Here is a 27,769-nt window from a genome sequence, read left to right on the forward strand (position 1 = left end):
TCAACGGAGAATGTGTGCAGGTCCCCTACCCTCTTGATGGAGGCCAGTGCAACCAGGAGCGCTGTCTTCATAGACAGGAATTTAAGCTCGACTGATTGCAGGGGCTCAAATGGAGCACTCTTCAGGGCAGTTAAACCACTGAGAGGTCCCAAGAGGGAACAAGAGGAGGGCGAGGCGGATTTCTCCTCGCTCATGTCAGAAACCTGACGACCAGGTCGTGCTTCCCCACCGACTTACCTTTGATGAGGTCATGGTGTGTGCGGCAACATAGACCTTCAGGGTGGAGGGAGACAGCCTTCGCTCCAAACCCTGTTGAAGGAAGGAAAGCACAACGCTGATCAAGCATCTCTGGGGGTCTTCTCGGTGAGAAGAGCACCAGCTGACGGAGAGGTTCCACTTCAACGCATAGACGTGTCTCGTGGACGACGCCCTAGCGGAAGTGATGGTAGCCACCACCGCTGGTGTTAGGGTACTCAAACCTGCCTCGTCCCATCCTGGAGCCACATGTGGAGGTTCCAGAGATCGGGACGAGGGTGCCATAGGGTGCCCCGTCCCTGAGAAAGAAGGTTCTTCCTCAGAGCGATCGGCCAGGGAGGTGCTGTCGCGAGGAGTACTAGTTCGGGGAACCAGGTCCGGTTGGGCCAGTAAGGGGCAACCAGAATGACCTGCTCCTCGTCCTCCCTGACCTTGCGCAAGGTCTGCGCAAGAAGGCTCACTGAGGGAAAGCATACTTGCGGCCCTGCGGCCAGCTGTGCGCCAGAGCATCCGTGCCGAGCGTGCCCTCAGTAAGGGAATAAAACTGGGCGCAATGGGTCGAGTCGTGAGAGGCAACAGATCTATCTGTGCGTCCCTGAACTGGTCCCAAATCAGCTGAACCGACTGGGGATGGAGTCGCCATTCTCCAGGGAGTGGCTGAAGCCGTGAGAGCTCGTCGGCTGCACAGTTCAGCGGTCCGGGAATGAAAATGGCTCGAAGCGACCTCAGATGCTTCTGACTCCATAGGAGGAGGTGGCGAGTGAGTTGTGACATACGGCGAGAGCGTAGACCACCTTGAGGGTTGATGTATGCTACAGTGGCAGTATTGTCTGTTGAGACAACAACATGCCGGGAAGCTCGTTCCAGGGGGACACCCGCCCTGAGAAAACTGAGGTTCGACCACGGGGTGAAGAACTGACGGCAGGTCGGAGTAACTGGTACTCGAAGCGTGCCTTGTTGCCATGCCCCCCTCGGGACTCGGTCGCGAAGCCAAAGCTGGTCGATCGCTGCAAGCCAATCCTGGGGCCGTACGCATTCGAAAACGCGTTTGGCAGTGAGCATCTTGAATGGCATCCTGTGAAGGGACCGGTTCAACTCGTGGAAGTCCAGGATAGGCCGTAACCCACCGGTTTTCTTGGGGACAATGAAGTAGGGGCTGTAGAAGCCGGACCTCATCTCGGCTGGAGGGACAGTCTCGATTGCACCCTTCGCCAGCAGGGTGGCAATCTCTGCTCTCATGATGGGGGCATAGCCACCGACCAAAGTGGAGCGGACTCCCCAAGCGGGGAGGAGACCGTGCGAACTGAATCGCATAGCCGAGCCTGATGGTCCGCGCGACCCAGCGGGACAGACGGGGAAGCTCTAACCAGGCTCCCAGGAACTGAACCAGCGGGATCATGTGGGAACCACAGGCGTCCCCCCGGAGGGGCAGCGAAGCGGAGTAACTGGCCCAGACGTGGACGGCATAGCACAGTTAGCAACCGCGCCCTGGCAGAGGGGGCAAGGGGAGGACCATGCTGGTCGTCCCGCGGGGGCCTGCTCTGCCAGGGGTCTGGCGACAGAGGGGGACAGGGGCGAAGCGGTCCGTGGACGGCACGCCGTGTCAACCACCTCTAGGACAGAGGGGGACGAGGAGAGCACGGCTTGTGGGCGGCGCTCTGTGTCGTCCGAGAACTCTGTGTGCTCAGAGACGGGAGAGTCAGTTCTTTGGAGAATAAGAATTCTTCCCCGGCCCTCCACCGGGGAAAGGAGTGGTCCTGCTACCAACTCCTGGAAAGAACTGAGTCCCATCTCTGAGGAGCCCATCTCAGGAGCGCCGCTTAACCCGGCGTGTAGCGGGGGACGGGGCTGGAGAGGGCTGTGGCGTCCGACCGCGGGCTCCAGAGCCGGCCCGGGTGAACGGGCGGGGTGGGAGCCGCGGGGGGGCGCCCTTGGCGGTGGGCGGCGCGACATCCAGCACATCAGACAGGTTCAGCCACAGAATGGTGAGCATCACCTGACCCAGGGAGCGTACGGCCACTTTCGTCGCTCGAAGAGCAAGGTCAGTGGCGGCGCGCAGCTCAGTGAAGAGCCCTGGGTCAGTCCCACCCTCTTGCAGGTCCATCAGCATCTGGGTCTGGTAGACCAGCAGAATGACCATGGCATGCAGTGAGCCGGCTGCCAGTCCCGTGGCGCTATAGGATCTCGCCACAAGCGTAGACGAAAAACTACAGGCCACGGACGGGTGCTTAGGATTGCGCCGAGAAGAAGCACTCTGAGGACACATAGCATCGCAACAGAGCGTTCAGCCGGGGGAACCCCAGTGTACCCATGGGCAGCGGCCCCATCGAGGGGAGGAAAGGCGGATGAGATCAGTGAGCGGTCCCGAGAAGACAAGGGGGTCTTCTAGGACTTCGAGATCTCATCATGCACGTACGGGAAGAAAGGTATTGGGGTTTGCCGTGGACGAGGGTCGGCGGCCTTACCCAAAAACCAATCGTCCCGGGAAAGCATGGCCGTCATCTCCGGATCAGACTCAGGCACAGCCGTATGCACCAGAAGGTGTCAGCTGTGACGAGTCGTCACTTCCAGGAAAATCAAACCCGCCTTGTGAAGCTGCTACAAACATAGTATCATCCTCTGTAGCTTCAAATGAAACACACGGGCCACCAGAGGGCAGACCCGTGGGTATCACCTGTTCACTAGCGGGCACCGTCATTGAAGAGGGGGGCTGGGGTCGCGGACACATAGCTTTGCACCTTGTTCTAGACTGTAACCCTCAGGTCACCCTGGCCACCAGCCGAAGATCGGGGGGTGGATGAGGGGACTCTCACTCATGTGGGTTCACCGAGTCTCGACCTTAATGACGCGATGGTCATGTTCCCACGGAGAAAACATGAGTCATCCACGATCGCTGCTCTTGCATGATCAAGCCCAAACATACTAGACAACGCTCGTGCCCATCAGAGTCCGATACCAAGCTGCCGCACCATTCATTTTTTTTTTTTAAATGCACGGGCGAGCCGTCTTTAAAAAGACGTGCTGCGTGCGAGCTCTTTTTGTGAGAGAAAACTCAAGTGTTGAAGCACACGGGGAGACACACACTGTCTGACAAACCACTGCAGAGATAAGCAGGAAGCACGCGCTCGCCGGAGATCGCCGTCACACCAACCATCGAGGTACTCCTTTGTAAAGCTCACAATTCAGAGATGGCTTGTGGAGAGAAGAATAAACTTGGCTCCGAAGCGAAAACATATCTGCATGTTGCCGGCGTCCTCCTTTTATACCCACGAGGTAGGGCGGAGATACGCTGTGCAAATTCCGCAGACCCATGGCATTTCTTTGCCATTGGCTCGTTTTGTAATACTCGAAGTTGATAGGCTTTCTAAGCGAAACCCCATTCGTCGTCATCCGACGTAACTCGGAGTGACAACGAAAGGGAACTATAGTTTATAAGTTTACAGCATTTCACCAGTATTCTGAAAAAAAAAAGCATATACAACATGTCATCAATATTGACTTGTTCAGGTTTAGGCCATTTGAGAATATGTATTATTATATATAATATATATATATATATATATATATATATATATATATATATATATATATATATATATATATATATATATTTTTTTTTTTTTTTTTTTCTAGGATGACATAGGATAGGCCTACTACAGGCCTATTTGCAGAACCTCTTTCTCATCAGCTTCCTTTACAAAAAAAAAGTCTCTGATGAGCTTTGCTGACCACTTCCACCTGATGTTGTTGAACAGAAACTAGTCATTGTCACAAAGAGCTGCGAAGATGCTGTACGTCGTGAGATTCAGTTTTCTATTGATCAGTATTTGTATAAGAAGCATGTCATGGGCAGCCACAGTGGTGCAAGGTATGAATATATGTATTAACATTTTATTGTATTTGTTAACATTAGTTAATGCACTGTGAAGTAACATGAACAAACATTGAACAGCTGTATAACGTTAACAAATATAAAGCAATACATTAACAAATATATTGCTCATAGTTATTTAATGTTAGTTAATACATTAACTAATGTTAACAACATAAACCTTATTGTATAGTGTTACATTTTGTTATCCAATTAAAAATGTTACTTAGGATTATATTGCTATGACAGACCCTGCAGTAGAATACATTGTGTAGAAAAGTTAAGAAAATACCAAGCACACACAAGATAGCTTTGCAAATTCATTAGTGTATTTAAGTGTTTGCAGAAAAAAAAGTCTTAATAGTTGCTTTACTTCAAACAGTAATCAAATCTTCTGGGCATGATGTCACCATCGAGTGCGCTACTGATAAAACACCTCAAGATGGAGTGTACATGTACAAACAAGATGAAGCAAGTAAACAGCAGGAACTCTTCTACTTTTACAAAGAAAACCATCTAGACTTTAAAACAGTGAACAAATCCAAAGTCAGTGTAAGTGGAGCACTTCCCAACCTTAGTGTCACCCTCTTACATGTAACTGCCGAAGACATTGGGGTTTACTGGTGTGAATTTAATTTGGAAGAAAAAAATACTGTTGGCAAATTAACTTGGTTATGGATAGGTAAGTGTATCTTACATTTCATGTACATAATTGTATTCTAAAACATGATGAGTTTATTATATAAATGTACCGCATGTGTTTAGTATCTAAATAGCGTGAATGGGAACATTTTGATGGAGAGATTTGGAAGTACAATCACTTTCTGATTAATATTGAATGGAAAAATGTATAGAGTATAAAAGTATAATTCTATAATTATCTGGCCCTGATGTTTTTTATTTATTCTGTCATTGAAAAAAAGAAAAAGACTGCACAGAAGATGTTTTTCCTCTTTGGAAGATCGTCCTCCTTTTGTGTGTTGTCATGCTACTGTGCATCAATGGTATCTGCTGTATGAGTATGAAGGTAAGCATAAAATTACGATGTTGTTCAAAAGCAAAAACAAAACTTATGGACAACATTATGCATATATATGAAGTGCATTACTGAGCTGTCATGTGACAAATTACTTTTAATTGATGCTTTTTGTGGTTTGATGTTGAAAATCTTCTGATGTGTAACTTTTTTGCAATTCTTAAGCTCTGGGATGATTTTAAATGTACACTATGCACCATTGGTTCTCAACTCCGGGCCTGGGGACCAACCACTCTTCACATTTTAGATGTCCTCTTTATTTAACACACATGATTCAGATCATCAGCTCATTAGGAAAGAACGTGAACTGAACTGAGTGCATCAGAGTCAAGGCACCTTCATTTATATAGCGCTTTTAACAATATGGACTGTTTCAAAGCAGCTTTACAGTGATACTAGGAAATTAAAGTAACAGAGATTGTTTTGGCTTTACAGCAGCTCTAGAATAAAGTTATTGTCCAGCTAAAGTTAGTTTTGATTGATTCACTTCAGTCGCAACGATCATTAGTTATTAACTTAACTAGCTAACACGACACCATTATAACGGAAAATTCTTTAATGCGATCCGGCCACTCATTTGCATAAAACAGTGCTTGGTGGCTCTGAAATTTTTTTATCGCTTCCGCAAAGCCAAGTGAATCGGAATTATCCCGACAACATTTTATCAGTACAGAGGTAAAAGGGAAGGAGGCCTTCACAAGGGAGAGACTAGTTGACACTTCAGGACTGCGTTGTCGTTGTATCCAGGCGCAGATCATTTATCAGATCTGGATACGGCCTGGATCCGGCGGACTGCGGTAAACCTCTGGATAAACAGAGAGACAAATATTAACGTAGACGCCATCCTTCTTATGATGTACAAAGTACATCAGGATTTATGGGAAGTGTTCCCGGTTCCGGCTGATCTAAACTATGTAGCCTAACATTGAATTATAGAAGTATGATTTAAACCATGGTAATGCAATTGCATTAATGCAAACATAATTTTCGAGTCTATTTAAAAGAATGTTGTGGTCAATAGTATCAAATGCAGCACTAAGATCGAGTAACACCAGCGAGATACAGCCATGATCGGATGATAAGGGCAAATCATTAGTGACTCTAATGAGAGCTGTCTTAGTACTATGATACGGTCTAAATCCTGACTGAAAATCCTCGCAGATACCATTTCTTTCTAAAAAGGAACATAGTTGTGAGGATACTGCCTTTTCTAGTATTTTTGACAGAAAAGGTAGATTTGAGATCGGCCTGTAATTGACTAATTCTGTAGGGTCAAGTTGTGTTTTTTTAACAAGTGGTTTAATCATAGCCAGCTTAAAAGTTTTCGGTACATATCCTAGTGACAAAGATTCATTAATGATATTAAGAAGAGGATCTATGACCTCTGTTTGATGCGATACTGTCGTAGACGGTTGCATAGTTATAATTTTTTTCCTGATATTATCAATCTTATAAGTGAAGAAGGTCATAAAGTCAGATAAAGAAGACATACTAAATGTGCACAACAGTGAGTCCCCAGGAACGGAGTTGAGAAAAATTTGGCTTGCCAAATGCTGAAGTGAAATATTAATAAATTTCAGCAGCTGAGTCTTCCTGAGAGCATATCAGGGTTACAGACTCATTGACTCGACATTGATTGAGAAAGTGTCACTGATTGAGAACGTTTTGGCAAGCAAAAGGATTTTTAACTTTTATATCAAAAGAGCCACCTTGAAATATACTTTTCCCATAATTTAATAATTTCGCAATAAATCAATTCACAGCACCCTTGACCCGGGAGCAACCCACAAGCCTTGCTGTTTCAGCGATACTCGCCTTGCAATAACAATTTGTCAGTTGTCAAAGTTGCTCAGGGCCCGGTTCCCCAAAATGTTCTTATCGCTAAGTAGTTCTTAACCTATTCCTTAACCTCTCTCTTAACGCGATGGCACGATTCCCGACACGTTCGTACGCTAAGTATATCTTCTGTAAGTCACACTTTCGTAAGTTTGGTCTGGACCATTCGTAAGCTCTCTCTTAGCGTTGTTTGAGCTTAAGACGCTAGTCGCCGCCACTGTGCAGCAGTCTTTAGAAATCAGTGCAGCGCAGTACAAGTCAGACTATGGTATGTTGACAATGTTGTGGCTCAAAAATGATTTTATGTTATGGACATTTGAAGACTAATAATAAAATATGTTCGCAATGGATACAGGCCTATTTATGAAGTTGACTTTATTTGGTATCAGAACTAATATGGTGGTAATTAGCCTAGGCTATTTCGTAATGTCGTTAAAGCTTTTAAATTGGCAATCACTTTTGATAATTAAAATCTGGCAAACAATTTGGCTTTAAATGGCTAAGATTTATAAATGGGTAAGCATGGTGGTGTCCAGTAAGCGACCAACTATGGCAGCGATCCAACGTGTCCTTGTATTGAATCAAAGACGGCACCGCCCGCAGAGCCGAATAAAAAAAATGTCAATTTTTTTATTCGCCAAAACTTAAGCCTTTTTGACATTTTGCCTGACGTCCTGCCAGGACCTTGGTGTGCCTGATCCGGAGGCAGCCATCTTCCTTGCTATGTCGCTCCATAGCTCTTTTTTGTTGCTGTTGCACAAGTTGCTGTTGCTTCTCTTGTTCTTCTTCTCTCAGTCTCTTTATCTTTACCTGTAAATATCCCCTTCCCGAAGCTGAGCTTTGATTGATACAGTCTTTGCAAAACTGATTATTTATGTCGTCGTTTAAAACTTCGATCGTAAAACAGCTGTTTAGTTTTGCCACGTACATCTTATCTCCTGAAGAGTCGCCTTTGGATTCGTTCGCGGCTCGCGCTTCTGTGAACATAAATCCTGCTTTGATCGGTCACCTCAAACATTTTGACATATCACAATTTGATAATTTAATTATTAGTCTATATTTTACTGATAACTTAAACTATGTTAAAATTAATGTTACTAGGATAATTTGAGGAATGTTTCATTTGCATAGAACGTGTTGTCTTTCTCAACGCCGTAATGCACCTTCGCGTGAAGTGCAAAATCGATTCCTGAGCAATCGATGCCAACTAATTCAACAACTTCACTTGGGACAGCGCCTTTGTAACGTCGATTTTAAGAGGCAGCGTGCTAAGAAGCTTCCTAGGGAAACTTCGGGGAACACACTTAGGAACCTAAACAACTTTGGTAAGATATATCGTTCGAGTCTTCTTAGCTCGCTAAGAGTGATCGTTATTGGGGAACCGGGCCGAGATCTTTATTCCTGCCAATTTCTCCTGCATTCAATACATTGAATATGGTTGTTTGCTTACCATCTAATCTACCCATTCCTAAATATGAGGCCTTGTTGGGAAATTATCAACAATATTCACTTCAACTGTGACTATAATGTTTTTTGCTCATCAATGTATATTACTATTTCGTAATGTCATTAAAGCGTTTAAATTGGCAATCACTTTTGATAGGCTAATTAAAATCTGGCAAACAATTTGACTCTAAATGGCTAAGATCTATAAATGGGTAAGCATGGTGGTGTCCAGTAAGCGATCAGCTATGGCAGCGATCAAACGTGTCCTAGTGTTGAATCAAAGACGGCGCCGGCCGCAGAGCCGCTTAGTCCATGTCAATTTTTTTATTCGGCAAAACTTAAGCCCTTTAGACATTTTGCCTGACGTGGCTATATTAAAAAAATTTCGCCTCCCAAGACGACTCATTATGGAGCTGCTGTACCTTCTCAGACCTGCGCTTGCCAGGCTAACGCAGCGGAATTTTGCTTTAAGCCCTGAAGTCCAGCTGCTTGCAGCGCTAAGGTTTTTTGCTACAGGGAGTTTCATCGAGGTTATGGGAGAGGGCTACGGCCTAAGCAAGACCTCGGTGTGGAGGTGCGTCCACACTGTCAACAACGCCCTTCTGCGCCATGCCGTGGATTACGTCCGGCTGCCAGCAACACGTCAGGAGGTCCAGGAGGTGCACCAGGGCTGTCATGCCATTGTTGGCATCCCCAGAGTCTTGGGCCTGGTGGATGGCACACTCATCCCTATCGCCAATCCATCAGTGATTGATCAGGCGTACATATCGCGAAAGGGATACGCGACCATAAACGTGCAGGTTATAGTGGACCATAGGGGTGTGATCTCCGACCTGGTGGCAAGGTGGCCAGGCAGCACCCACGACAGTTTCGTCTGGGCCAATTCTGCCGTGGGTGAACAAGCGGAGAGAGAGGGGTTTGGTCAGAGCCTGTTCCTCGGGGAAAGTGGATACCCTCTGAGAACATACTTATTCACAGAGCTGACCAACCCACAGACTCGGGCTGAAAGAGCCTACAATGTTGCACACGTTCGCACGCGCAACGTTGTCGAGTGTGCAATTGGCATCTGGAAGCTGCGCTTTCGGTGCCTGCACAAGTCGTCAGGAGGACTGCGCATGAAGCCTCACAGCTCTTGCGCAGTTACGGTGGCAACGGCCATACTCCACAACATGGCTGTGCGTGGAGGCGCACCTATTCCGGAGGGGGAGGAGGAGGAGGTGGAAGCAGAGGAGGTGGAAGCGGATGAGGAGGAAGATGGAGAGGGAGAAGTTGAGGTCCTCTATCCTCCACAAAGGGCTGCCCTGCACGCTGCCGGGGTTGAGGCAAGGCAGCTTTTTATTGCAAATGTTTTTGGTTGATTTATATTTTCTTTTTGGATTAACTTGCTAATAGAGAATCAGTTGTTGACTCATTAAGAATGACATACAATCTTGTTGATGATCAAGTATTTTTAATGAAAATGCGCATACAAACACACACAGACACGGTCACTGGTGTGACTGTTGCTCAGCATCTATAAAGACAAACACATACCGAAATCAGATTAGGAACTGTGAGGAAAGGAACATCAAAATCTATAAACCAAGAAGAACTGGCTCACCTTCAGATGGCAGCAAGATTGGAACTGAGATTGAGGGCCTGTTGAATTGCACCTCTGCTAGGGCATGCTGCTGCTTGGCCAGTTCCAGCTTGGCTCTCTTCAGCTCCAGAGACTGGCGAGTGAGCTCATTTGCTTCGGTCAACTGGCGCTGAATGTCCTGTAACACGACCAACTCCTCCTTTTCAATGTTCACCAACTCTTTGCTACACCGACATGGTGAGATTGTGGAGTGACGTCGTGATGTCGTGTAGCGAAGTCCTGGCGAAGACGTATGTACGGGAGGTGGTGGCTTAGTGCACCCTTCTGGCTCGGGGCTGCCAGGTGAGGAGAGTGCTGCAGGTGGCTCGGTGTCTGGGGAGCATGGCACATTGGGGGATGGCGATGACCTGGAACATGAGGCCTGTTCACCTCTTCTAACGTCAATCCCCCCAGGGATTCCATGTGAGACTGTGTCTCCCATGATCGCCAGTGCCTTCTCCTCATGTGCTGTTAAGGGTTGCACTGAACTGGTCCCCGCACCTGTCCTCGCCCGGCCCGGACAGCAGAACCTCTCACCTTAACCTGGCTTGAAAAATCATGCCATTTTTTCCTTACGTCCTGCCAGGACCTTGGTGTGCCTGATCCGGAGGCAGCCATCTTCCTTGCTATGTCGCTCCATAGCTCTTTTTTGTTGCTGTTGCACAAGTTATTCCGAAACCTGGAAAACAGTGTCATCTTGTGCAAGCTCACCTCGTCCAGCAAAATTTCAAGTTCCTCTGACGAGAAGCTTGGTGCCCTTTTTTTACGTTGCTTCCCCACCATATTCAGTATATAACTCTCTCTCTCTGTTCATTGTAGATAGGTTGCTTTTTATTGAAAACATTAACCAATGGCAATCAATACCACATTAAACAGAAGTAACTGCAGCTGCTTGCCAATCAATTATGATTGTAAAGTACCTTACCATTACAGTTTTTTCCAACTGCTTACACACGTTTTCACTTCACACACAAAATGCAAAATGCCTCACATCTCCTTCAAAAATGTAACACTGCATTCAAAATGCCATAAACACATGTCAGAATGAAGCATTTGCATCAAATGGCAAACACTTATTTCATAATAGTGCAAACCATGTAAACATTGTTTTTCTAAATCTAAAGCTCTTTGGTCTTTCATACGCTTATATCTACATTTCAATACAATGTTCTACAGGGAAAGTAATCTTCTGAGAGGGGTAACAAGTACACTGTATTCACCAATGCAATGTAGAAACATAAAATATTTATTAGGCCAAACATTACTGTTGTATGCAGTAGCATACAACAAATCCATAAACATATGTAAACCAAAAGGATATTCTTTATAATACAGTAAAGAACACAATTGAGTGTGGGGGGTCTATGTCCATTGTTGGCATCCATTGTTCAAAACAGGTAATCTGACCTTTGACCTATAATAGGCTTATACTACAGTAAAGCAGTGAATGGTTAGTGATCAGTAAAGCAATTAGTGTTTGCACATATGAGGAGTGTGTGTGTGACCTGGTGAATAAGTGTAGCATTTTGATTGGTTGTATTTGGAAAAGGAAAGCAAGTAAACTCCTGCTAGAATTTTGTGTTTTAGGTAGAGAATTGTGTGTAGTGTTTTGAAAAAAGTTTTTTATGCAATTGAAAACTGAGTCAAAGGCTGAGAAATAGCTTATGGTTTTGGTGATTTGGTGTGTAGGTTTGCACTTTGAGTGAGAGGTTTCAGGGCCGGAGTGGGACTCATTTTCAGCCCTGGACTTTCATGCCTTAGACCGGCCCACTTTAGTTACCTACTGACTATATTAAAATAATGTACTTAAAACCTTAGTATATAAGTCAGCAATAGAACACTCTTCTGTACAGCCTTGTAATTCATTGTATTTTTCAAAAAATATAATTTTCTATTCAGTGCAAAAGCCGTACACAGGGTTTTATAAATACAGAGGTCCCAAAAGTAATCTTGCTGGGGGTTGCTCATATTATTTTTCCACTGTAATTGTCAAAGAACTTAGGCTATGTATATCTGTGGTAAATAGGAATCCATTGCAATAAAGTTATTCTCATTCTGGCCACAGTATGCAATAGGCTATTGCTCTCATCTCTTATCTCCCTCTCCTTCTCTTGTTCTTCTTCTCTAAGTCTCTTTATCTTTACCTGTAAATATCCCCTTCCCCAAGCTGAGCTTTGATTGATACAGTCTTTGCAAACTGATTATTTATGTCGTCGTTTAAAACTTCGATTGTAAAACAGCTGTTTAGTTTTGCCACATACATCTTATCTCTGAAGCGTAACGTTGGGATTCGCGCGCGGGTCTTTGCTTCTGTGAACATAAATCCTGCTTTGATCGGTCACCTCAAACATTTTGACATATCACAATTTGATAATTTAATCAATAGTCTATATTTTACTGATAACTTAAACTATGTTAAAATAAATGTTACTGGAATAATTTGAGGAATGTTCCATTTGCATAGAATGTGTTGTCTTTCTTAACGCCGTAATGCACCTTCGCGTGAAGTGCAAAATCGATTCCTGAGCAATCGATGCCAACTAATTCAGCACCTTCACTTGGGACAGCGCCTTTGCAACGTCGAACGCAAGAGGCAGCGTGTTAAGAAGCTTCCTAAGGGACACTTCGGGGAACACACTTAGGAACTTAAACAACTTTGGTAAGATACATCTTTCGAGTCTTCTTAGCGAGCTAAGAGTGAGCGTTATCGGGGAACCGGGCCCTGATTATTATCAATACAATTTTTTTTTATTCTTTCAAGAATGTGTGCATAATCGTATATAATATATTATAAAATATATAAGTTCATCTTTTTAAAGAAAAAAAAGAGAGAGCGAGAGAGAGAGAGAGAGAGAGAGAGAGATAGATGCTTTGTTTTGTTTTGTATAAAGCCTGTCTTTAAAGTGAATTTCGTTTTGTATAAATTATATCTCAATTTTATCAATGTTTTAACCAATTGCCTGGATTTAATAAATAAGAAGCAAAAATAGCAGCCGCCGACGCGATATAACTTGCATCCCACGTGAACTGGAGCTTGTCTCATAAATGAACATAAACTCAGAAATATACCTAAGCTTGAAATGTCTACTTTTAAACAAAACAATTCAAAACGAAAAGAAACAGACAACTCTCTAATAATCCGTATGAAGTGTGCATTTCTCTCTGTAGGCACCTTCATAATACTGCGAAGGTCAGTATTCACGAGTCACGAGTCAGCATCGTCACAGAAAACACTATTTATTAAGAAACAATTCAAATGTCTCCTTGTTATATTTGACAGATTCATAATGATTAGGCTACATTTGCCGGTTCGTTGTGGCAAGCTTTATGCGTCTTCTAATTGATCGAATATCGTGACATCGATATTTTGTACCGGGCCATTTATGGTTTTTCACATTGTTCAATAAAGTTCTTGGTAAAAAAGAAAAGAAAAGAAGCTACTGTGCCTAATATTATTGTATACAGCCTGTATTTATAATAAGTCTTCTTCTCTGTTTAACAAACGGGTCTTAGCCACCAATTACATTAAACTCATAGTTTAGCTAATGACTTATAGTTTAAAAGTGTATATAACATGGATTTAAGAATAATATGAAACACACAACCATGAATGTTGAAAATATTTTTGTGCATTTATTTAAAATGATTAAAATGTATTCAAAACTGATTACAATATTTATATACATAAAAAATAATTCATACAACGTAACTTTTTTTATTAATAAGCTTAGTCGATGAAAATGCTTGCATAGCGACAAAACGTCCTGGTTGCGTATGCAACCCACCGTTCCCTGAAGGAGGGAACGGAGGACGTAGTCGACGTCGACTGAATTGGGATCACGCTAGGGAGCCTATCATCTTCGATTACTATTGAACGAGCCAATGGAATTTGTCGTGCGTCATTTGTATCACACACTCCGCCACCGCGGCGCGGGTATAAATACGGAAGTGGATGCACGCACTAGTTGCTTTTCGCTGAGGAGCCGAGAGTAACCCGGGGTCAGCGGTGGTCCAGCGGTAGTGGCAAGGGGACTACGTCCTCCGTTCCCTCCTTCAGGGAACGGTGGGTTGCATACGCAACCAGGACGTTCCCTTTCAGTCGATAACGTCAGACGTAGTCGACGTCGACTGAATTGGGATCACCCTTTGAACACGCCACTAACGCTGCCACCTTCCAGTGCCTAAACCAAAGCCTCCTGATGCCCCCGCAAATTTAAGGCGGGGAAGGACGGGGCTTAGGCCAGGGAAGTCACTGCTGTTCCTACAGGACCACTGAGAAATAGTTCCCCGTACATTGGAAGGAAGGGACGCTGCGGAAGCCACATCCAACCCAGAGGGAGGTAACGTGGAGAATACACATATGAACTGCGCGGAAACCGGGCAGTCTAACATATGGAATGTCACTGGGGTGGCTGCAGCCTAAGACGGGGGAGACACACCGGACAGTGACGGCAGAGAGACTCTGCCGAGGGAAGACACGGGCTAGCCGCAGGGAGCCGTATCATGGAAGAATACACATATTGGGTCGCCGTAGGGACCGCAACATATGGACCCAGCCTAACACAGGTTCCACACTGCTTACGACTGGTAGGCCTAAAACCAGACGTTCCGCACGTCCGACGTCGGAGGGGTGTGGAGGAACTCAACAGGGTTCAATTTTAAGGGAACTCAACTGGAGTATAAAGGCGCACGTATCCAGTCCATCGGAGGGGAATGGCGCAGCAAGCCGACACTTGAACCGGGCTCACGGTGAAACTGGCTTCATGAGAAGGGAGCCCACGGGAAGCAGCGGTTCAACTAGGTGTCGTCCAACCCCCAACTCTAGACTCTGTTTAGCAAAGCATATCGTCAACGCCCAGGCGGAGCACTTTACACTCATCATAGAGGAGCTCAACACCTAAGTGGACATTTTGCATCTCGGATTTTTAACGAAATGAAGGCAAGCACTAAGTGCAACTTTGCATGGAAACAGCCTTCCCTCTCTGCTGAGTTCCAACAGATATTTGTAGAGCTGGTCTGAGGTCTATGGCTTGCATTCTGTACACGTCCAAGCGAACGGACAAAGAAGCCAGGGCTGGATCTGCCTCCTCCAGGGCAGCGCTTGCAGGCTCACCACCTGCTCCTATTACGGGAGAGGTAGGAACCTTGGGCACAATCCGAGCCGGGGTCTCAGCTTGTGAGAGTTAGCCGGCCCAGACTCCAGGCACAATACGTTGACCGAAAGCGAGCAAGTCCCTATCCTCTAGTAGAGACCACGCAAGCAGGAGAACTGATATAACAGAATTTTTAACTCACTGCCTGCAGTGGCTCAGGGGCGGTCTCTGCAGTGCAGTCGGACCAGGGACAAGGCCCAAGAGGATAAAGAGAGACGCAAGGATTTACAAGACCTTGCTCCTCAGGAACCTGACGATCAGAACGTGCTTCTGCACACTTCTGCAACAAGATGAGCGTCGTTTAAACACAGAGGCAACATCATTTTGAGGGTGAAGGAAAACAGCCTACTCCAACCCATTTTGCAGGAAAGAGAGCACTGAAGTGATCGAAAGCTTTCAGGATCTCCTCTGGAGAGAAGACGCACTCAACGACTAGGATCCACTTCTAAAGGCGTAATCACGCTACCCATTTCTAGGGGGTGCTCGCAGAAGTGATGGTAACTATCACATGTCCCAGTGATAGCCACCTGAACCTCCGCGTTCAGATGTAAGACCGCCCGGAATCTCCGGGGGAAGAACGCGGGTGCCATTGTGCCCCGTCCCTGAAAGAGTTTTCGGGGAAGTCAGGAAGGATGTCGATGGGAACCAGGTCTAGTTGGGCCAATAAGGGGCAACTATGAAGACCTGTTCCTCTCCTGACTTAGCACGTAGGCGCAAGCGACGGGCGCAAAAAGACAGGAGCGTTGCTCAACACAACATGTGAAGATCACTGGGCTTCAGGAGCATTTTCTGCTCAGCACTTGAGTGTGACAAGTTCACTGAGCTTCAGGAGCATTCCTGCTCAACACCTGAGTGTGATAAACTCACTGAGCTTCAGGAGCATTTCTGCTCAACACTTGAGTGCGAAGAACTTCACTGAGCACCAGGAGCATTTCTGCTCAGCACTGTGTGTGACGAATTCACTGAGCTACAGGAGCATTTCTGCTCAACACCTGAGTGTGATGAACTCACTGAGCTACAGGAGCATTGCTGCTCAACACCTGAGTGCGATGAACTTCATTGAGTTTCAGGAGCAATTCTGCTTAACATGAAGTGTGATGATTTCACTGACTTGAGCAGGCGCAAGGCGACCATGAGTCGCAGTCACTTTTAGAAGGCTCACTGGGGTTAAACGCATTTCTGCGGGCCCCTGGGGCAGCTGAGACCCAGTGTTTGTCCAAGGGTAGTCCACTCGGTTTACACAAACACTGGCGGAAGATGAAACCGGGGGGGCAACTGATCGGCCCCGGAATGGTCATGACCCAGCTGGACCCAGGGGATGGAGTCTCCACTTGCCCTGGCTATAACTGTCGTGAGGCTCGATGGCGGCACGATTGAGTAAAGCGGGAGGAGTGGAATAAAGCGTCCTCAGAAGCTTCTGACTCCAAGGAGGAGGTGACGGGTGAGTTGTGACATGCACGGGAAGCTTGCGCAACGGTCGCAATGTCTAACAACTCGAGGCACGAATGCCCGTGTAGTCGGGGGTCGCCCAGGCCCCCGTTAAAACACGCCCTTTGTACATGGCCCCTCTGTTGAAGAGGGTTTGGCAGCAGACCGGGATGAACTATAGTTACACAGGGTGAGCTGCTCTGCCACGGTCACCTCGGGACTCGATCATGAAGCTAGCGCTGAAGCGGTCACATATGGAGGAAGCCAAAGGCTGCGACTACCATATACCCCAGGAGCCTCTGAAAGTTCTTTCAGTGGGACCCTTTCTCACTTCAACACCAGCTGAACACATTCTCATTGGAGAGACGTGTTAGACCGAGTCCATCTCCAAAACTGAAAAAGAGATACTCAGCCCGTGGGCGAGATTACTCGAGATCCAACGGGCTCTGGAGTACTCGAGGGGAAGGACACTGTACTGATACTCCACCCTTACACGCCACCACAGGATGGCCTGCGGTGCGGAAGGTAGAGATCTAAAGCACATGTCTTTCAGGTCGGAGCCGCAGACCAATCTTGGGCCAAGATGGTCACGACCCACACCTAGTAGAACGAAGAACAAGTTCACAACTGGCCTTCGTACCGGCTGGAGGAGCGGCTATATCAAATCCTTCGCCAGCAGGATAAGATAAGCACGCACAAGTCAGGAGCACTGCTCCACACTCGGTGCGATGAATATCACTGAATTTTCAGGAGCAGGTCTGCTCAACACCTAATGTGATGATTATCACTGACTTGAGCGGGGTAGCCGAGCCTGGGGTGGGGCAGCAAAGTAGAGATAGTGGTGTTAGTGTGCAGTGCAACACTTACCTGTCTCCACTAGCGGCAGGGGGAAGTGAGAAGGCGGATGAGTCCGGGTCCTCGAACGCCCCAAGCTGCCTGCTGGCGACCAAGGGAAGCTGGGGGATGTAAGGCTATTACAGGGTCACACCGCCAGACTGGTCCACTTGGGACTCAGGAACAGAAAATTTGCTCTTTTTCTGAATATGTGGGTACTGCTGACCTCATTTTTATAGGGGCCAGCGGTGGAACAGACACACACATAACAAAAATCTCCAGCCGGCCCTCCAACCAGCCAGAGGGAGTGAATCGGCGACCACTCCACGAGCAACTCCTCCATCCCTAAGAGCCCGTCCAGGTTCAGCGTTTCCTTTTGCGCTGATGCTTACCACCTGGCTTGGCAGCGCCTGGAGCAGGCTGGGCGCCCCTTCCGCGGCCGGCTCCACGCCGGAACCTGGGTGAAGGCTGCTGCGATGGTCCGGCGGGAGCTGAGGCGGCTGCGGGCGGACGCCCTCGGCGACGAACAGGCGGAGGATCTGACAGCAGCAGCAGCGTCCCTCCGAGGGAGGATGTGCCGGATGGCCTCCGTCTGTTTCTGAGCTGTAGAGAACTGTTGGGCAAAGTTCTCCACAGCGTCGCCGAATAACCCAACCTGGGAAATGGGAGAGTCCAGGAACCGAACCTTGTCCGCTTCTCTCATATCGGCCAGGTTGAGCCAGAGATGGCGCTCCTGGACCACAAGTGTGGATATCGCTGAACACTGCGCGAGCTGCAACCTTCGTCGCCCGGAGGGCGAGGTCAGTTGCAGTGCGGAGCTCACTCATGAGCTCACGGTCCGAACTACCCTCGTGCATGTTCATGAGTGCCTGGGCCTGGTGGACCTGGAGCAACGCCATGGCATGCAAGGAGGAAGCGGCTTGCCCACAAGCTTTGTAAGCCTTGCCCGTAAGAGCGGACGAGAACTTACAGGCTTTAGAGGGGTGACTAGGATCAACTCTCCAGGAAGCGGCCGCCGTTGGGCATAACTGCATCGCAACGGCCCGCTCCACCGGAGGGATAGCCTCGCAACCCTTCACCGCTCCCCCATCAAGGGTAGTGAGGGGGGAGGAGCTACTCAGGCGGTTTCTGGCAGAGAAAGGTGCCATCCATGCCCTCGTAAGCTCCTTATGCACTTCAGGAAAGAAAGGAACCGGGGCGGCGGACTGAGAACCAGTACGGCCCGCCCCTATATACCAATCATCCAACCTAGACGGCTCGGGACACGGTGGAGGGTTCCACACGAGCCCTACGGCCTCTGCGGCCTTTTTCAGCATAGCTGACATTTCTGGATCTGGCTCGGGCAACACTGATCTCCCGGAGGGAGGCAGTGCAGCCGAGTCGTCATCTCCAGAGTTCAGCTCCCCCTCCAATGCTGCGATTGACATCGTATCCCCTGGAGGGGCCCCAAATGACACGGCTGGCCTGTCCATTACAGAGGGACCAGCGGGATCAATGGGGAGCTCCACCAGTTGCGGTGTGAAAGAGGATTGAGGGACCCACCGGGCCTGGCCGGGCGGATTACCCCTCACTGTGATCCTCAGATCACCCAGCTTGGACGGCACTCCAGTCTTTCTCTGGGAAGGTAACCCAGAGGAAGAACAAGGGCGGGGCCCAGAGGTGGGGACTGCACCAACGCTTTTTACGAAGGCGAGTCTAGATCTCAACACCGAGATGGCCATGTTCCCGCAATGAGAACATGACTCATCCACGAAAGATGCCTCGGCATGCTGTAAGCCCAAACATGCGACACAACTTTCGTGACCGTCAGAGGGGGATAGTGCCAGACCGCACCCAGAAACGCACGGATGGAATGGCATCTTGAAAAAGACGTACTCACACCCGTGTTGCTCTTTTAGGAAATGGGACCGTCACCAGTGCCGGAGCACACAGGGAATGACCGCGGCAAACACTGAATAGTCTTTCAACCAACAGTGAAGCACTCACTTCTCGCCTCTAACCAACCGTCAACACACAAACAAACAATACAAATTTGATGCTGTTAAAACAGCAGTTGAGAGCTGAGAAGCTCTCGATCACCGCTGCACCACGCTGTAGAACACCAACACTGGAGAGGTCTTCCCGTAAGAACACCGACACACTCGCTCGTTGAATACAACAGCACTCTTCAGAGACATCAAAGACGAACGGCTCCGAAGCGAAAGGCAACTAGTGCGTGCATCCACTTCCGTATTTATACCCGCGCCGCGGGGGCGGAGTGTGTGATGCAAATCATGCACGCCAAATTCCATTGGCTCGTTCAATAGTAATCGAAGATGATAGGCTCCCTAGCTTGACACTTCCTGTGTGAATGATAAATAACCTGTTCCACTCAGTGCTAGCTGTTAGCCAGTCATAGCGGTCATAGTTGATAGTGAAGTGCCGCACAAAACCTTTTCCGGCCTTGGTCAGCCCATCCAGCTTAGGTGTAGATCTTCCTTTTTAAACGATCTCTTTCTTCTCTTCAAACATACGCCTTGAAAAAGGCACAAGAAAGAGATCGTCAACTGGACCGGTAAGAGGTGTGAAGGCAGCGGCCATAGCTCAGTTCACTGACATTGCTCACAACCCGCCAACATTTCAAACGGTTGATGACCTCAGCGGGGGCTAGCGCCGACACATCGCCGACACATCGTTCTGTCACTGCGCATTGAAATTTGATTGGCTAATGATACACGTCAGTCAAAGTTATGATCAAATGGGACATGGCAGCTTCAACGGAAGGGTAGCTATACTTCTAGTGCTGGTCCACGGAGCTGTGATGCGTTTAGATGACCATATGGAAAATCCAGCTCAGGCTCACAAAAATTAACCATATTCTTTATGGAAATATAATCGTAAAAATGAAAAATATATATTTAATATTTTATATAATATTAATATTACATATATTATATTATATTATATTATATTATATTATATTATATTATATTATATTATATTAAATGTTAGATTCTGACAGGGCCAGCAGAGAAGGCCCTGATGGCCCTGACAGCCCACCTCTGTTTATTTGAAATATTGAAATTAATACAGTAGTACTACTTGGCCTCTTAACCTTTTTAGCTTCATACTATCAGAAGCTAATATTTTGAGGCAGACAACACTGTGCTCTCTCTTCGTTACCCCCTGTACTGGTGAATCTAACCCCGGATTTCCACCAACTGCGGAACGGCTGCGGATCGGCTCCGTTGCGTGTCGGCTCCGTGCTCCGCCGTCCTTCAATACCCACCAGGTCTGCACCACAACAGAGGATGTAACCTGCACGCGGATAAAACTAATGTTGTAAACCCATTTGGGTAACATTTTATTTTAATGGTCATTTTTTGAACATTCTGTTGAATACAAGTAGCATTGCACCTATGTGTCAACTAACACTCATTAGAGAATTCAGAGTAATATCTGCTAACTCTGTATTGTGTGTTAGTCCCCCAACAGACATTCTACGGACTGTAAGTAACTTTGGAACTACATGTCAGCTTATTCTAAACCTAAACCTACCAGTCTACTAGTACTCTATATATACTCTAATGAGTGTGACAGTATATAGTCAACCGAATGGGTTTGTAATGAACGTCCACTGAAGGCAAGTTGAAAAGAAGCCAAGTGCAGTTTATTTAGAGAAATCATGTGATTTTTAAAAATCACATGACTAGAACAGGGGATCACATGACAGACATGAAACAAGAACATGAAACAAAACCAAAACGTAACAGTGCTAGGGACATCAAAATAAAGTGAACAATAATAATATAATAGCATCACTGAATGATCACTAGTTATAATGGGTTCTATTTGCTTTTGTTGCATCACGCCGGTAGCATCTGGTGTAGTCTCGTTGTTTTGGTATTTGTGAATTTTACATTATTGTCTGCTTTATGTTTACCTGGCACTGGCAAGTTTCACAAACTTGTTCATGCTTAATGCAGAACCATGCAGCTTTCATCTATATTTTTCCATGGCTCCCTGCAATCATCCATTCTGCTTTTTCAGTCGTGTAGACTATCTAGTAGACTGGTATTGCATGACTACAACCGCTACAACTGCTAACAGACCAAGGAACGAGGTAGTCAAATATGTCAAATTAATATTTTGTGTTCAATTATTTACTTATTTTGTCAAGTAGCCACATAATAAGCAGGATAATTATGCAGTGGGCTTGCATAACAATATGCTGACTGTACACTATTCCTGTACACCCCAGCCCCCACCCCACACATACCCCTTTTAGAACTCTGTGCCCCAGATTTTGGGAACCACTGATGTAGGTCTTTATTGTTTAACTGTATTGGCCTATTTCTTCTTATCTTCATTTGAGAAACGGAAGTCATAGAGCTCAGTAAAATCAGTAACAGTGTTCTCATGTTATTATTGGACCACAAAAAAGCTAAATGCTCTGTGTGATTGGTCAATGGCACATTATCTTTTGTGGTATTTGCCACTAGTAGTCATGCAAACGATTAGATTCTTGTAAACAAGCTTGGCAAGTGTCCTGTTGTTCTGCGTCTCTCTGCATTCCAAGTAAAATGTCCTTTTGCTCTTCTTATAAATCAGTGGTTCTCAGCCGTGGACCTGGCGCCCCTTCAACACTGCACATTTTGAATGTCTCCCTGATCAAACATACCTGATTCAGGTCATCAGCTAGTTATGATCAAATGGGACATGGCAGCTTCAACGGAAGGGTAGCTATACTTCTAGTGCTGGTCCACGGAGCTGTGATGCGTTTAGATGACCATATGGAAAATCCAGCTCAGGCTCACAAAAACTAACCATATTCTTTATGGAAATATAATCGTAAAAATGAAAAATATATATTTAATATTTTATATAATATTAATATTACATATTATATTATATTATATTATATTAAATGTTAGATTCTGACAGGGCCAGAAGAGAAGGCCCTGATGGCCCTGACAGCCCACCTCTGTTTATTTGAAATATTGAAATTAATACAGTAGTACTACTTGGCCTCTTAACCTTTTTAGCTTCATACTATCAGAAGCTAATATTTTGAGGCAGACAACACTGTGCTCTCTCTTCGTTACCCCCTGTACTGGTGAATCTAACCCCGGATTTCCACCAACTGCGGAACGGCTGCGGATCGGCTCCGCTGCGTGTCGGCTCCGTGCTCCGCCGTCCTTCAATACTCACCAGGTCTGCACCACAACAGAGGATGTAACCTGGACGCGGATAAAACGAATGTTGTAAACGCATTTGGGTAACATTTTATTTTAATGGTCATTTTTTGAACATTCTGTTGAATACAAGTAGCGTTGCACCTATGTGTCAACTAACACTCATTAGAGAATTCAGAGTAATATCTGCTAACTCTGTATTGTGTGTTAGTCCCCCAACAGACATTCTACGGACTGTAAGTAACTTTGGAACTACATGTCAGCTTATTCTAAACCTAAACCTACCAGTCTACTAGTACTCTATATATACTCTAATGAGTGTGACAGTATATAGTCAACAGAATGGGTTTGTAATGAACATCCACTGAAGGCAAGTTGAAAAGAAGCCAAGTGCAGTTTATTTAGAGAAATCATGTGATTTTTAAAAATCACATGACTAGAACAGGGGATCACATGACAGACATGAAACAAGAACATGAAACAAAACCAAAACGTAACAGTGCTAGGGACATCAAAATAAAGTGAACAATAATAATATAATAGCATCACTGAATGATCACTAGTTATAATGGGTTCTATTTGCTTTTGTCGCATCACGCCGCTAGCATCTGGTGTAGTCTCGTTGTTTTGGTATTTGTGAATTTTACATTATTGTCTGCTTTATGTTTACCTGGCACTGGCAAGTTTCACAAACTTGTTCATGCTTAATGCAGAACCATGCAGCTTTCATCTATATTTTTCCATGGCTCCCTGCAATCATCCATTCTGCTTTTTCAGTCGTGTAGACTATCTAGTAGACTGGTATTGCATGACTACAACCGCTACAACTGCTAACAGACCAAGGAACGAGGTAGTCAAATATGTCAAATTAATATTTTGTGTTCAATTATTTACTTATTTTGTCAAGTAGCCACATAATAAGCAGGATAATTATGCAGTGGGCTTGCATAACAATATGCTGACTGTACACTATTCCTGTACACCCCAGCCCCCACCCCACACATACCCCTTTTAGAACTCTGTGCCCCAGATTTTGGGAACCACTGATGTAGGTCTTTATTGTTTAACTGTATTGGCCTATTTCTTCTTATCTTCATTTGAGAAACGGAAGTCATAGAGCTCAGTAAAATCAGTAACAGTGTTCTCATGTTATTATTGGACCACAAAAAAGCTAAATGCTCTGTGTGATTGGTCAATGGCACATTATCTTTTGTGGTATTTGCCACTAGTAGTCATGCAAACGATTAGATTCTTGTAAACAAGCTTGGCAAGTGTCCTGTTGTTCTGCGTCTCTCTGCATTCCAAGTAAAATGTCCTTTTGCTCTTCTTATAAATCAGTGGTTCTCAGCCGTGGACCTGGCGCCCCTTCAACACTGCACATTTTGAATGTCTCCCTGATCAAACATACCTGATTCAGGTCATCAGCTAATTATAGGGACTCCAAGACCTAAAATGAGTGTGTCAGACAAAGGAGACATTCAAAAAGAGCAGGGTTGGGAGGCTTTAGCAACAGGGTTGAAAACTATAACTATGTTTTATATTATCATGTTTTTCTCGTACATTGTTTCTCGTACACAGTCTGTTTAAAAACTGGCAAAATATTTGGAGAATATAAGTCAAGAATATAGCAATTTCTTAATTTATTTCACATACTATTTGACATTTTAAAATGAGTCACTTCTTTTTTTTTTCACTTTCAGATGAAGGGCTGTTGGGGGAACAAGAAATACACACCATCAAATCCACCCTCAGAGTCAGTTTATGAAGAGATGAAACGGAGCAATTTGAACGGCCAGCCCTCTGTACGCACATTCATCAACCCAGACTATCAATCTTCCAAGCAACTTCGATAAAAACTTGTGATTGATAAGGTTTTATGTTGTTTTACTGTCCATTTGGATTGGCAAAGCTTTCAAATGATTTATATCTTTATATTTGAATTCTTATGTACCTTGTGTGTAATAAATCTTTCTGCAGCCTTCTTTCAGTTTAGATTAGTTTAAATTTAAAATGCTGTTGATCAGGGAGAATGAAAAATAGTTCAAGTGTTAAGAATTTTTAAAAAAAGATGCAGCAGAGAGAAATGTCAAAGACCTCACTTGTGGTTAATTTGCACATGCATGTGCAAAGGAGCCTAAATCATTTTGTAAAGGGCCTGTTAGTTTCAGTCTAACAATATAGGCCAGTGGTGAAATGATATTTCAATCAAATTTCGTTCATAATAATGCTAATCAGAAAAGCCATTTTCGCTCATGGCAAACTTGAAGCTAAACACTGCACTGCATCTGTTTGCGTTTGTATTTTACTTTCTGATGTTCATTTTTCTACTTGGGTTTCCAGCTTTGCAGTTCTCTATAACCTTTCAAAATGCATCAAAACACAAATGTTTCTTGTGTTTACTAGTGTTAGTAGAGTTTTAAACAGCTTTTATTGTATTAAAAGTGTTAAAGTATGTAAGTGTGTTGTTTTACTCATCATCCAGCATGATTGCATTTGAATGTATTGCATTTTATTTACTATCTCTTGTTTCTGAATATATTGTTGTGCAAAATATTGTAAACCTTTACACTGTAAAAAAAAGCAAAAACAACAATACAACAAAAGATATTAAACGATTGTCAAAATTATTTCAAATCAATTCAGATGGATTTTTTATACACCAAATGTTTTACAGTACATCAACTAATTCATTCAATAATTTTTTGATTGACATAATAAAACACTAATACGGAACAAAATTCTGCTCTGCACAAAGAAAAATTTCCAACTCTCCCTTTTACTTTCTGTTATGCATGCACAAATGTATGCCTTTTAGGTAAATGCAAAATGTTTTAATCTTAAAATCTTATGAGTTAAAATGAGTTAAAATCTTTAAGATTATCACACTGTTGTATATTAGCTACATGCAAAGCCAACTGAAGGTATTACTTCAGTTAAGAGACCTCTTCACATATAAAATAAACTTTCAATAAATATAAATTATATGAATATGAATTAATTAAAATCAGCTACAATTGATTCCATTTAATATATATTATTTATTGTATGCAATAAATGTGCAGGAGAATATCACACCAATTTAACAAGATTTTCATGAAAGTACAATAACATGGAAAATAAATAACTGAAATAAATTAATAAGGATATATGTGATGTACACCAGCAGTATTTAATAAAAGTAGGTCCATTCTCTGTTTGCCCACACTGATGATGCTTGACCCGTCAGTAATATATAGCTCCATTTGGGTCTGTGGTCAGAAGCATCATCCTGTTTATCTTCTGCTTTGTAGCTGGTTTACACAGCAAATGACACGTTTGACCACAAGATATCTCTTGTGCATGAAAAACAAGTTACATTCCTGTCAAGATGAACTGAATTATCTTTAATGCATTTGGACCTAGTATAAATAAAAAGGTGACTAAACCACGGAGCAGTTTAGCATGCATTAATATAGAAACCCATATTTTCTCTTGGTTGCTTCTGTTTCAATTACATTTTGGTAGGGATGTGGATTATTTTGTTTTGAGATTGTCACCAATAAACATCTAGTTCATGCACATGCACAAACATTTGTTTATGGTATAGGAACTTCCATTGACTTGTTATTTTTTCAATACTGAGCTAAACCTTACTCCTAAACCTTCTCACACAAACACTTCAGATTTGTATTATAATATAATTTAGCAAGATTATTTGGCCATTTTATTTGTGGACCATCACCTGGTGCTGTAATTGATGGAGAGTTTTTGCTACATTTTGGACATTTGGTCCCCCACAATGTTGGAAAATCTTGACTCACACAGACATGTTTTTGTCTGTGTGAGTCAAGAATTTCCAACATTGTGGCGACCAAAATGTAGCAAAAACTCTCCATTACATACGTACGTGTAACTTTCACACCTACGTGTAACTTGAAATTGGATACAATAAGTGACAGTACAGTGCAATAAAAGCGGAGTCACACATGGATAAGCTGAATAAAACAAATAAAACTAAACTGATTTTAGAAAGATCTTGGATACCTTTCTTTTGTTTCTTGTGTTTTGTTTGCATGTTCTCCCTGTGTTGGGATGGGTTCCCTTGACTTAAAGATCAAGTTAATTGGAGAAGCTAAATTGTCTATAGGTGTAAGTGAGAGTATGAAGTGAGTTTTAACACTGTGGATGGACTGGCTCCCTGTCCCGGGTTTATTCCTGTCTTCAACCTGACACTTGCTTGATTTGATTTAGCATTCCCTTGTGACCCTACAAAATTGATAAACTTAGAACGTACTAAAAACGAATTCTAGGCTGTACTTTTACATGAGCATACAATCAATTTTCTGATTGAGATCATTCAGGTCAGTTCTGTACATCCTGTGTTGAAGCAAGTGTTTCTGTGGTGGGGAATGTTAATTGTTGTGTGGCACAGACTCATCTGAACACAAGCAGAGCAAAAAAGCTGAAAGACACAGAGAAAGTGTGCCTCTATCTTTATTCACAGCACTGATTTAAACAGATTCAAAGCAGCAAACAAAATCCCACTTATACATATTTTTTTCTGGCCCAGCTCTGGTCCACACAACCCTTTTTTCCATGGCCCACATGTCGCAAAGAATGGCGGCCCTGTAGAGGCTCAGATCTTGATTAAAGACAATGGCCACAAATTAGCCATAATAACCCATAATTGGCTCTGCACTGGGCCTGGATAGGTTTCAGTATTGGTACCGATTCTCAGCCTTAAGTAAACCAGAAACTCCAAAACTTAGCCACACCTGAGACTTATCTAGCCAAGTCCCAATACAGAACCTAAACCTCTGTCTAACACTATAACAACAGTGTACTTACATGGTAACTCCTCGGGAACTGTCCACTTAATATAAAGTACAAAAGTGTCACAACTTCCTGTGTAATATGTAAAACCTAAACCTCTGTGTAACACTATAATAAAAGTGTTCTTACATGGTAACTCCTCAAGAACCGTCCACTTAAAATAATATGTAATCGTTGAGGTAATTGTTGTGTACCATCAGTGTCGTTACATTTTAATTCCACAGGAACTGTCCACTTAAAAGTAATTTAACAATTGCATGGGTGAAATGCCCAAGTATTAAACCTTGATCACTTCTCAGTAAATAA

The 27,769-nt window shown here is 44.5% G+C and overlaps 1 protein-coding gene and 1 long non-coding RNA gene across 2 annotated transcripts in view; one reads left to right on the top strand and one right to left on the bottom strand.

The window, feature by feature from the left end:
* The window catches only part of LOC143706765 (uncharacterized), a 613,694-nt gene that overhangs the window by 25,069 nt on the left and 560,856 nt on the right, over positions 1 to 27,769 (bottom strand). The gene's annotated exons all lie outside the window — the stretch shown is intronic.
* LOC143706763 (uncharacterized) lies at positions 3,948 to 25,275 on the top strand. The gene is made up of 4 exons (XM_077199040.1): positions 3,948 to 4,123; positions 4,509 to 4,808; positions 5,050 to 5,153; positions 24,352 to 25,275. The coding sequence occupies exons 1-4, from the start codon at positions 4,042 to 4,044 to the stop codon at positions 24,502 to 24,504; spliced, it is 639 nt and encodes a 212-aa protein (XP_077055155.1). The 5' UTR covers positions 3,948 to 4,041; the 3' UTR covers positions 24,505 to 25,275.

The sequence above is a fragment of the Siphateles boraxobius genome, unplaced genomic scaffold (genome assembly GCF_051911475.1).
Source record: "Siphateles boraxobius isolate OS27281-9 unplaced genomic scaffold, OSU_SipBor_1 41, whole genome shotgun sequence".
NCBI lineage: Eukaryota > Metazoa > Chordata > Actinopteri > Cypriniformes > Leuciscidae > Siphateles > Siphateles boraxobius.

Coding starts and splice junctions, on each gene's coding strand:
- LOC143706763 (XM_077199040.1), top strand. CDS start 4,042: ATGCTGTACGTCGTGAGATTCAGTTTTCTATTGATCAGTATTTGTATA. Junction 4,124..4,508: donor GGCAGCCACAGTGGTGCAAG/GTATGAATATAT, acceptor TACTTCAAACAG/TAATCAAATCTTCTGGGCAT. Junction 4,809..5,049: donor ATTAACTTGGTTATGGATAG/GTAAGTGTATCT, acceptor ATTGAAAAAAAG/AAAAAGACTGCACAGAAGAT.